Genomic DNA, 12616 nt, shown 5'->3' with positions numbered 1-12616 from the left:
GTCGAACTTCCCCCCTTCCCCCCACTAAATGAGAGGTGGCTCTCGACGGCTCCCGGTCTGTATCTGCTCATGACCAGCTAAGAATCAACTGTGCCAAGTTTCAGCGCATAGACACAAAATGCAAGGTGTCGTGCACTAACAAACCAGCTAAAATACTTATGTTCGTAATTTACACATCGGTGAGTGTCGCAAGTTAGGCTTTTTTAGCACATTCGGGCAGTGAAGTCCTCAAGTTAGTGCGCTCATCAGTGCTGATGGTCCGTGAGAGGAAGGTGGATGACGTGCGACCGGACGACGAGGTGCCGTTTTTCAACGCGCCGGGTTTCTCCAGTCCTGTTAATATTTGTGCCGGTTAGAGAATGATGATGTAAGCTCAGGTGGTAAATAATTAAATATACAACAACAGTTATGCAAATTAGACATGTGAATAGCTCATAATTAAAGTTTTTAGTGGTGCCAAAGAGAATTAATTGTAATAGAGAGGTAAAGTCTGTGAAAAAAAAAGTCATCCTTAGTTTGACATCCAAAACAGATGGCGCTGTACTACTCAGTCAATATATCTTTGGTGTTGCTGAAGCATTAATAAATTAGCCTATTCAATTAGTAGTCCAAGTACAAAAAAGCGTAAGCTGCAACTACGAGTATTTATGTTTTTTTTCTTTAGTTATTTTGGATATGGATATTGACTCCCATAAAAATATAGGTAAGTATTGACTTTATTAACCCGAGATCTAATGAATGTATAACTAAGTGTATGCTAGTAATGCAGGTAGAATTACTTGACCATCCCACATCAATTTAATCACACAATAATTACATTATATTTCAAATAGTGTTAATTGGACATAAACAAAGCGTTCATCACTGATACTGGGTAGATTTTCTTGAATGTAGATAATATATATAAAAGGACAGAGTTCTGAGAGTATAAGACTCTTTTAATAAAAAAAAAACATTTCTAAGTCCGCGCCTATTGTGACGGACAAGCATTACAAGCAACTACGGAACCCAACACTGAGCTTGTAGTCCGGTGGCCGGCTGCATGAAACAAACCTCATCAAAAAATAGAATATACCTACCCTGTAGAGGTACCTGACATTTAGTAGCTTCCAACGCACTTGGTCGGCCTAGGCTTAACCTGGCAGATTTTGTACAAATGGCAAAAACGTTGGACAAAAATTCATCAAAAAAAACCTCATCCAAAAATAGAATGAAACTTGTATGGTAGGATACCTGACCTTGACGACAGTAAAAAAAAATTGGTCGGCCTCACCTTAGCCTGGCAGTTTTTGCAGTCCGACCAGATTTATTGGGTCACGTGAGAGCTACAATTTACCTCATCGAAAAATAGAATGAAACAAACGGATTATAATAGCTAAAATAAGCCTGTTGACGTATGTCTTGGTCGGCCTCACCTTAACCTGGCAGTTTTTGCAGTCCGACCAAATTTATAAAAAAATCATCAAAATTTTTTTATCGAAAAATCGTATGAAACTGGTATGGTACGATGGCTGTCTTTGAGGACAGTAAAAAAAAAGTGGTTGGCCAAATCCTGTGTTAGCAGGTTCCTGTGTCCGACCAATTTTGTGGTACCACATGAGAGCTACAATTTACCTCATCGAAAAATAGAATGAAACAAACGGATTATAATGGCTAAAATAAGCCTGTTGACGTATGTGTCTTGGTCGGCCTCACCTTAACCTGGCAGTTTTTGCAGTCCGACCAAATTTATAAAAAATATCAAAAAAAATTTATAGAAAAATCGTATGAAACTTGTATGGTACGATAGCTGCCTTTGAGGACAGTAAAAAAAAAGTGGTCGGCCAAATCCTGTGTTGGCAGGTTCCTGTGTCCGACCAATTTTGTGGTACCACGTGAGAGCTACAATTTTACCTCATCGAAAAATAGAATGAAACAAACGGATTATAATAGCTAAAATAAGCCTGTTGACGTATGTCTTGGTCGGCCTCACCTTAACCTGGCAGTTTTTGCAGTCCGACCAAATTTATAAAAAAATCATCAAAATTTTTTTATAGAAAAATCGTATGAATCTTGTATGGTACGATAGCTGCCTTTGAGGACAGTAAAAAAAAAAGTGGTCGGCCAAATCCTGTGTTGGCAGGTTCTTGTGTCCGTCCAATTTTGTGGTACCACGTGAGAGCTACAATTTACCTCATCGAAAAATAGAATGAAACAAACGGATTATAATAGCTAAAATAAGCCTGTTGACGTATGTCTTGGTCGGCCTCACCTTAACCTGGCAGTTTTTGCAGTCCGACCAAATTTATAAAAAAATCATCAAAATTTTTTTTATCGAAAAATCGTATGAAACTTGTATGGTACGATAGCTGCCTTTGAGGACAGTGAAAAAAAAAGTGGTCGGCCAAATCCTGTGTTGGCAGGTTCCTGTGTCCGACCAATTTTGTGGTACCACGTGAGAGCTACAATTTACCTCATCGAAAAATAGAATGTAACAAACGGATTATAATACCTAAAATAAACCTTTGACGTATGGCTTGGTCGGCCTCACCGTAGCCTGGCAGTTTTTGCAGTCCGACCAAATTTGTGGTACCACGTGACAGCTACAATTTACCTCATCGAAAATAGGATGAAAAAAAAATTCACAGATTTCGTGCCTCACACGACTATCGAGCACATTGGAAATGAATCTACGGAATTCGAAAAAATATTGTCGCTGGGCTACGAGAAAGTCTGGATAAGGAAAAAGTTACAAAATAAAACTATGTACAACGTTGAATGATAATTATTTTATTCTTAGACTAACACAAGTATCCTGGACATAACGCATGTGAACAAACAAATTGCAAAATTTCCACACGCGTATCCAAGTTTGAATAATTGTCGCCGCGGCGCATAAGTATAGGTACATATTTCATTTTTCGATTAATAAGCAGGATATATTAATGTTCAAAGTACACGAAAATTATTACACGGCAAATCCGTAGTCAACTCGAGAAGTGGTGATCGGCAGCGGCCCATTTGCTGCAAGCTATGAAATTTTCTTGACAGCAGTTTGACGCGACGAGAGAATACCATAACAGCGTTTGTCTATGTTGCACCAAACCTGAGTTCCAATAGGTACTACCAGGGTTCAGCATCAGCTATCTTGGGTAATGCTCTACCATGTGCTCATCATGACGAATCGGGTGTCCAAAACAGCGTGTGCCTATGTTGCACCAAACCTGAGTTCCGCTAGGTACAACCAGGGTTCAGCATCAGCTCTATCTTGGGTACTACTGTCCTAAGTGCTCATCAAGACGAGTCGGATGACCAAAACAGCGTGTGCCTATGTTGCAACAAACCTGAGTTCCTTTAGGTACAGCCAGGGTTCAGCATCAGCTCTATCTTGGGTACTACTCTCCTAAGTGCTCATCGAGACGAGTCCGATGACCAAAACAGCGTGTGCTTATGTTGTATTAAACCCGAGCTCCACTAGGTATTGCCAGGGTTCAGCATCAGCTATCTGCTAGCAGCCGCCAGCAACATGCTGAGGTGAGACCATTTCGTGGCACTTTTTCTTTTTTATGTTTCTCTTTTATTTTGTGTCTCTCCCTCTCCCTCTCCCTCTCCCTCTCCCTCTCCCTCTCCCTCTCCCTCTCCCTCTCCCTCTCCCTCTCCCTCTCCCTCTCCCTCTCCCTCTCCCTCTCCCTCTCCCTCTCCCTCTCCCTCTCCCTCTCCCTCTCCCTCTCCCTCTCCCTCTCCCTCTCCCTCTCCCTCTCCCTCTCCCTCTCCCTCTCCCTCTCCCTCTCCCTCTCCCTCTCCCTCTCCCTCTCCCTCTCCCTCTCCCTCTCCCTCTCCCTCTCCCTCTCCCTCTCCCTCTCCCTCTCCCTCTCCCTCTCCCTCTCCCTCTCCCTCTCCCTCTCCCTCTCCCTCTCCTCCCTCTCCCTCTCCCTCTCCCTCTCCCTCTCCCTCTCCCTCTCCCTCTCCCTCTCCCTCTCCCTCTCCCTCTCCCTCTCCCTCTCCCTCTCCCTCTCCCTCTCCCTCTCCCTCTCCCTCTCCCTCTCCCTCTCCCTCTCCCTCTCCCTCTCCCTCTCCCTCTCCCTCTCCCTCTCCCTCTCCCTCTCCCTCTCCCTCTCCCTCTCCCTCTCCCTCTCCCTCTCCCTCTCCCTCTCCCTCTCCCTCTCCCTCTCCCTCTCCCTCTCCCTCTCCCTCTCCCTCTCCCTCTCCCTCTCCCTCTCCCTCTCCCTCTCCCTCTCCCTCTCCCTCTCCCTCTCCCTCTCCCTCTCCCTCTCCCTCTCCCTCTCCCTCTCCCTCTCCCTCTCCCTCTCCCTCTCCCTCTCCCTCTCCCTCTCCCTCTCCCTCTCCCTCTCCCTCTCCCTCTCCCTCTCCCTCTCCCTCTCCCTCTCCCTCTCCCTCTCCCTCTCCCTCTCCCTCTCCCTCTCCCTCTCCCTCTCCCTCTCCCTCTCCCTCTCCCTCTCCCTCTCCCTCTCCCTCTCCCTCTCCCTCTCCCTTGTTTTAGGCTCAAATTGTAGCTGACTAAATTGTCCAGAGCCGTTTTTCTCAAATTTTTGATATCATTCTTCGTTTCCAAATTATCGAGCACCAAAATCAAAAATTCGGAAAAAATTGAATTTTATTTTCACTATTTCGACCATAACTTTTTTTGTTTTTGACTTTCTCGAATAATTATTTTTGCACCTTACAGCTCTCGTGATTATGCGTCTTTTGAGCCTATTTTTTAATATCATATCTTCACAACTTTCCGAGATATAAGGGGATCGCACTTTTTCGTGAAATCGGACCGTATACTGGAGCGAACGAAAAGACATTTCCAATGTCAAAAACGAATTATAATAGCTAAAATAAACCTGTTGACGTATGGCTTGTTACGGACGGCTTTCATAAATTCAATGTGGCAGTGTGCGGCAGAATCCACTTGCATCAAATTTGATGCAACACATTGTGGCTGGACATTAAGAGATGAAATGTATAAGATCAAATGGTTTGAAGGACACATAACGCCTTTGCGAGTCGAAGAAATAACAATAGATAAGTCGGAGTCTGGGGAAAGTTCGTCAGACTTCAACTCCGAAGATGATTAGTAGTTACCACCAACTCGGTTTGGTGGTACCTACTGGGAATTTTTATTCCCAGTAGTTACCAGTGGTAAAAGGTGGGAAAATAATTCCCAGTAGTTGCCACTGATAAGAACTTGGTGGTAACTAGTGGGAATAACCCTTTTATAGTTAATAATTACTGTTAATCATAATCATCTTCGGAGTCGAAGTTTGACGAACTTTCCCCAGACTCCGACTTATCTATTGTTATTTCTTCGACTCGCAAAGGCGTTATGTGTCCTTCAAACCATTTGATCTTATACATTTCATCTCTTAATGTCCAGCCACAATGTGTTGCATCAAATTTGATGCAAGTGGATTCTGCCGCACACTGCCACATTGAATTTATGAAAGCCGTCCGTAACAAGCCATACGTCAACAGGTTTATTTTAGCTATTATAATCCGGTTTTATTTTCATCCTATTTTCGATGAGGTAAATTGTAGCTGTCACGTGGTACCACAAATTTGGTCGGACTGCAAAAACTGCTAGGCTACGGTGAGGCCGACCAAGCCATACGTCAACAGGTTTATTTTAGGTATTATAATCCGTTTGTTACATTCTATTTTTCGATGAGGTAAATTGTAGCTCTCACGTGGTACCACAAAATTGGTCGGACACAGGAACCTGCCAACACAGGATTTGGCCGACCACTTTTTTTTTTACTGTCCTCAAAGGCAGCTATCGTACCATACAAGTTTCTTACGATTTTTCTATAAAAAAATTTTGATGATTTTTTTATAAATTTGGTCGGACTGCAAAAACTGCCAGGTTAAGGTGAGGCCGACCAAGACATACGTCAACAGGCTTATTTTAGCTATTATAATCCGTTTGTTTCATTCTATTTTTCGATGAGGTAAATTGTAGCTCTCACGTGGTACCACAAAATTGGACGGACACAGGAACCTGCCAACACAGGATTTGGCCGACCACTTTTTTTTTACTGTCCTCAAAGGCAGCCATCGTACCATACCAGTTTCATACGATTTTTCGATAAAAAATTTTTGATGATTTTTTTATAAATTTGGTCGGACTGCAAAAACTGCCAGGTTAAGGTGAGGCCGACCAAGACATACGTCAACAGGCTTATTTTAGCTATTATAATCCGTTTGTTTCATTCTATTTTTCGATGAGGTAAATTGTAGCTCTCACGTGACCCAATAAATCTGGTCGGACTGCAAAAACTGCCAGGCGAAGGTGAGGCCGACCAATTTTTTTTTACTGTCCTCAGTAAAAAAAAGTACTGTGTCAGGTATCCTACCATACAAGTTTCATTCTATTTTTCGATGAGGTTTTTTTTGATGAATTTTTGTCCAATGTTTTTGCCATTTGTACAAAATCTGCCAGGTTAAGCCTAGGCCGACCAAGTGCGTTGGAAGCTACTAAATGTCAGGTACCTCTACAGGGTAGGTATATTCTATTTTTTGATGAGGTTTGTTTCATGCAGCCGGCCACCGGACTATTGGCCCAACATGCTCTTGGCCGCTTTGAGTTTTATTTTGAATTCTAAACAATAATTGTATGGGAGTCAAAGAAACCGCGTTAGTTTGTTATAGCAACATATTACTTGAATCCTTAGTTACAAGCTACGATAATGGTAGCGTTAACGTAACGAAAATGAAATAAGAAAATTGACAATAAATTCAATATATACTTGTATCAATCGGTATCCGTGAGCAACCTGAAAGAACAATATATCCTGTTTTATATCATATCATTATAATCAGTATAATCATTGCGTATGTACACCTAGGTACATATCCGACTCATTTGTCGATTAAAAGGCACTTAGTTCAAATCAGCGCCGAATACATTGATGATAGATACGTAGTATTAGTCATATCATCGTCAATATTGTGATAACCAGATAGAATATCGCTAAACTAATACACCCGCAACGATATTCATTCATCTGGAAATATTCTAAACCTGGCATCTTTTTCAAATATAAACATAATCTACTTAACTAAACAAACATGTTATTATATCTTTAATTTATCACAACATTATAATCACTAGAACCAACCAGGTAGGAGCCATGAGCCAGCTGCTGAAAACCTTGCTGCAGATGCTTGAGACTTGAGACCCATTTAAGTCTAGCAGCAAATTCCACAGGAACTACACAATAACTGACCATAGTTGCCATAAATATTACGGCTAGGATATATACTAACTAGTCTATGTTCCACCCGCCCTTAAGGCTGCGTTTCCACCAAAACTGAGCGGGTGACCGGTACGAGGATGTGTAGCGACGGTGTGTAGCAGGCTCTTTTCCAATAAGCGAGCGATGTGCGGTCAGGTGGGAGCAAAGCTTTTTATGTTTTTCGCTTTGCATCCGTACCTCGTAACAGTCGTAACGCATTCCTCGCTCACATCCTTCAATTGTTTTGTATGTACAAAAACCTCATTCCGCTGAGCTACATATTTCCACTAGAGCTACGCTGAGCGAGGATAGGTAAATGAAGTATTTCTATTGGTTCATGACAAACACATCCCTCGCTACGTATCCTCGCACAGCTTTGGTGGGGACGCAGCCTAAGACTTAGGTAGGTCCATTTATAGAAAATTTATATCAACTTTTAATACAAGCTAAAGGATCTTTCTAATAAAAGATGTTAACACTTGTATCGGTGGTTACAAGCTGCTAAGAAACGGGTCTCTTAACAGGCGTATGAACAATTACCTACCTACTGGTGCAGACTGAGATCTTAGAAAGTCTGCCAACTTTTTTTGTGCACTAATATTGAGGCATACCATGGATTGTCCTAGATGTAAGTGACCATTGCTATCTGCCCTTTTAATTCGGCGACTCTTACCTAATCTCTTCCTCATCAAGTAATAAAGCTTCGGCTTCATGATGAGGATGAAGAATATGAAGACTCCCTGGAGCTCGTTAAAACGATCGATGATTTCCCAAAACCACCTCGGGTTCGTGGTTAGGGTTGACAGCATCTCGACCAACCAGCCGGCGCCCATCACAACCCACAGTTTTCCAGTCAATATGTATCTGTAACATCGTATTACCTAAATCTTAACATGGAACGTCATGACGTTACCTATATAATTACAAATGTAGTGAACTTTTTTTTGCCATCGCATTTTCTCGGAAACGTTCGTATTTGTCATGCTACTTCAGTCAACTTCAGTGTTTTTCGTACTGAGACTGACTGAGTATAACAAAAAAGATGAATGGTATGAACATTAAGCAACAAAATCAGATTGATTCGTAGGCAATGAAATAAAATATGAAAGAGTATTTTTTGTGCTCTTTATCAATCCTTATGTATGAGTATAACCTATATAGATAGGTATAGATAGGACTTAGAGATGTAGTGACATCCTTTATCCAATGATATTAAGTATATAACTCTATAGTTATATACTTAATATCATTGGATAAAGGATGTCACTACATCTCTAAGTCCTAATATATCAATATCAATGATATGATATCTGGCAAACTCGATCTTGCAAACGTGTAAGAATATTTTTGCGGTGCAAAAAACGGGGCATAAATGGCATAATAATCCATTAGAGGTGATAACTATAAGTTCAGAAGTTCTGTATACTGACTTTGCTCTATCATCGCGAAAACGGCGCTTGGCGCGGTCGCCGACGGAGCCCGCCTGCAGCCGGTGCACCTCAGACCTGACGCGTGCGCAGTGTCGCGCCGTCAACACCCACAGCACGAAGTTTATGCACGTCACCAGACCCATAGGGATCACGAAGAAAATGTAGTGTGGCCAGTCCGATTTAGAATTTTGTACTGAAAAAGTAACAATAATTTAAAAATGATTAACCAAGCACTCTGTTACGGAGATTTTCTACTAAGGTACGTCTCTGATCTACCTATATGGATATTTATTTTAGAATTAAGTATTCTTGCCTAGTAAAATTTTTACCAGTAACATCATAAGAATCTGAAAACACATCTTTTTTAGGGTTCCGTACCTCAAAAGGAAAAAAACGGAACCCTTATAGGATCACTCGTGCGTCTGTCTGTCTGTCTGTCTGTCTGTCTGTCTGTCTGTCTGTCTGTCTGTTTTTTTTTTTTTTTTTTTTTTTAAGAGGCGGAAAAATACATTTGCGTATCATCAGGATCATGCCCGGTATGTCGGACTCAGATGTTCAATACCGACTAAAAAACCTCCTCTTTCTCCGGCCTCTGCTTTCCCCACGGGATCCACCGCTAGGCATTACTTCGTGGGGAGAGGGTATAGCAATTGCTCTTCCTTTATGTGCTTGAAGTCGCTACTTCTTTCCTTCTGGCTCTCTCTCTTTCTATCGAACGCAAGTCTTGAAGAACTTTAGTTGCAAAAACATTCGTCGCGTCCCAGGCCGTCTTTGATATAAGCATTGCTCCTATTAATGTCTCTGGTTCAATCGTTTGTTTAAGGACAGTCTCCAGAGCATTTCGTACTAGGTTGAAACGGGGACACGCAAAGAACACGTGCTCCGCGTCTTCAACAACTCCAGGACAGGTCGGGCACTCCGGAGAGTCATCATGTTTGAAACGATGAAGATACGCCCGAAAGCAGCCATGACCCGAAAGCATCTGTGTCAAATAGTAGTTGACTTCACCATGGTTCCGACTCAGCCAGACATTTATCTGTGGAATAAGACGGTATGTCCACCTGCCCGTTGTTGCGGTATCCCACTGTGTTTGCCATCGGCGTATGCTGCGTTGCCGCTCTTCAGTTCCCAGTTCATCAGGGCTCGACGTAGATGACTCCCGTCGTCTGTAAAGCGCTTGTCTTTCCTTGGCTAGCACAGCGATAGGCAGCATTCCAGCTATGACACAAACCGCTTCCTCAGACACCGTGCGGAAGGCACTGGCTACTCTCAGGGCACTGAGCCTATATACTGATGCGATTTTTCTTCTTGTTTTTTGTGTTCCGAGGGCGTCAGTCCAGATGGATATTCCATACGTAAGCACTGACGTGATGACTGACGATAGTAGTATCCTCCTGGTCTGTTTCGGGCCTCCAATGTTTGGCATCAGTCGTGATAGACTTGCCCTCACTGCCGACGCTTTAGCGCTTACATGCTCTACCTGCTGCTTGAAATTGAGTCGGGCATCAATCATTACTCCCAAATATCGAATGAATGGCTGTGACGTAATTTCATGTTCTCCAACTTTAAGTTTGATGGTTTCCACCTTTTTCCTACTAGTTATAAGCACTGCCTCGGTCTTGTGTTCAGCTAGACGCAGGTTCACCGTTGCCATCCACAGGTTAATTTTTTCAAAAGTCAAGTCAAAGTGGTAATTAATCTCAGCGAGATATTTCGCGACGATGACAACGGCCACATCATCCGCATACGCCACCAGTTTGACATTCTCTGGTAGTACTAGTTCGAGTAGGCCATCATACATGATATTCCATAAGAGCGGGCCCAGGACCGAACCTTGTGGTACACCTCCAGTTATTTTATATTCCTTGGGGCCGTTTTTCGTGTCGTATTTCAGGAGCCTATCTGTGAAGTAGCTCGTAACCATTTTCCGCAGGTATCCCGGTACGCTTTTCCTTTCAAGGGCCCGCATAACGCAATTCCAATTGGCGGAATTGAAGGCGTTTTTTATGTCTAAGGTAGCCACCAAGCAATACTTCTTTGTGCCACCCTTCCATCGAGTCCCCGCGATTGCATCTTTGGCTGTCGATACGACTAGATTGATAGCATCTAGGGTTGATCGTCCTTTTCTGAAACCATACTGGCTACTGGCAAGAAACGGCTCAACTGCTGCTTCGATCCTCTGATGGATTATCCTTTCCAATATCTTACCCGCCGTATCTAGCATGCAGAGTGGGCGATAGGAGGATGGTTCATTTGGTGGTTTCTTTCCTTTAGGGAGTAGTACCAGTCTCTGCTGCTTCCACTTACGGGGAAAAGTGCCTTCTTTGAGACATGTGTCGTAAACTTCCATAAACAATGCCGGTGCTGCCCTGATCGCTGTTTTTAGTGCACTGTTTGGAACTCCATCTAGTCCTGGGGCTTTATTATTTCCGACTCGGCTACACGCTTCCATCAGTTCGCGCTCCGTAATAGGCGGAATTTCTTCGATTTCGCACTGAATTGGCGGGTCACAATATTCTCTTTGCCGAGGGAAGAGCGCCGTGACTATCTTCTCTAAGAGATTAGGGCATGTTGGTGTTAACATTGGCTGACTTTTCAGGCGGGTCATGACCACCTTATACGGCCTGCCCCATGGATCCTTCTCCACTTCATTGATAAGATCCTCCCAGCATTTTCTCTTACTATCCTTGATGGCCTTTTTCAGTTTTCGACGTGTCATTCTGTACTCTGCCACCAGTTCCTCAGAGTTTGGTCGTCGATAGCCACGCTGAGATAGTCTTCTTTTCCTGAGGCACTCTGTACGTAGAGCACTGATATGCTCATTCCACCAGTGCACCGAAGGACGCCGGTTTCTGTCTGTCTGTCTGTCTGTCTGTCTGTCTGTCTGTCTGTCTGTCTGTCTGTCCGTCTGTCACAGCCGATTTTCTCCGGAACTACTGGACCAATCAAGTTGAAATTTGGTACACATATGTAAGTTTATGACCCGAATACGGACATGTAACGTAAACAAATGAATTTTAAACATGGGGGCCACTTTTGGGGGGTAAATCAAACTATATCATGTTACATATCAAATGAAAGAGCTTATTGTAAGGATTTCAAATAATTTTTTTTTATAATTTTCGAATCAACAGTTTAGAAGTTATTCAAGAAAATAGGCAAAAAATGACCATTCCCCCCCCCCCCCCCCCCCCTTATCTCCGAAACTACTAGGTCTAAAATTTTGAAAAAAATACATAAAATAGGTCTATACCTATAGATGACAGGAAAACCTATTAGAAATGTACAGTCAAGCGTGAGTCGGACTTAATTACAGTTTTTAATCCGACCCCTACGGATTTTTTAAAGAGATTTCACTCACGTTTCACATAAAAAATACATTGTTAACAGTGCCGGATTACTTAGAGTAGTAGTTTTCTTAGAGTAATTGGTGATAATTTTCTGATAAGATAATCATTTTATAGTACATTATTGGCGAGGCTCGGAAGTAGATACTTGCAGGCTGAGGATTCGTTTTAAACGGACGACCTTGGGAGTCCGTTTAATTGAATCCGAATCCAGCAAGTAGCCTTGCAGCCGAGTCATATATAGTGCTTTTCTCAAAAATGGTGGAAGAAATATAAATATCATAGAAATATTTTACAAAAGCAATGTTGTTACGTATATATTTTCACAGAAGAAAGCCCTTGCCGCCTTTTTATTTTTTTAATAAAAAAATAGAAGTGTATTTTTCTGCCGAAAATACGCCAACCTATTTGAGACAACTAAATAGTCGCGGTACTAATCATCTGTTTGGCTGTTCAAAGGGCCTGTGCCTTCAATTGATATGGCCATTTCAACTTTTAAAAAGTTTGGAACTCGACAAATAATGGAATTTGTATGCGACATTGCAGTCCCAAAATCGAGACTGCAATGTTTTTAACTTTTTAATTTTTGACTGACCATAAACTAAGCGCTTCGCGACCT

At 42.5% G+C, this 12616-nt stretch overlaps 1 protein-coding gene across 2 annotated transcripts in view; it reads right to left on the bottom strand.

Moving 5' to 3' along the window:
* LOC134790760 (G-protein coupled receptor Mth-like) overlaps nucleotides 1-12616 on the bottom strand; it is a 38036-nt gene continuing 25420 nt past the window's right edge. The window contains exons 6-9 of one of the 2 annotated variants that reach the window (XM_063761682.1): nucleotides 8651-8843; nucleotides 7894-8084; nucleotides 6732-6758; nucleotides 1-333 (exon numbers count right to left, since the gene is read on the bottom strand). In XM_063761682.1, coding sequence (XP_063617752.1) covers nucleotides 194-333; nucleotides 6732-6758; nucleotides 7894-8084; nucleotides 8651-8843 — 551 coding nt within the window. In that variant the 3' untranslated portion in view covers nucleotides 1-193. The remainder of the gene's footprint in view (nucleotides 334-6731; nucleotides 6759-7893; nucleotides 8085-8650; nucleotides 8844-12616) is intronic. The other variant, XM_063761683.1, reaches the window with a different exon arrangement.

This window comes from Cydia splendana, chromosome 5 (assembly GCF_910591565.1).
Source record: "Cydia splendana chromosome 5, ilCydSple1.2, whole genome shotgun sequence".
Taxonomy (NCBI): domain Eukaryota; kingdom Metazoa; phylum Arthropoda; class Insecta; order Lepidoptera; family Tortricidae; genus Cydia; species Cydia splendana.
This window is presented reverse-complemented; position numbering and strand designations above follow the sequence as displayed.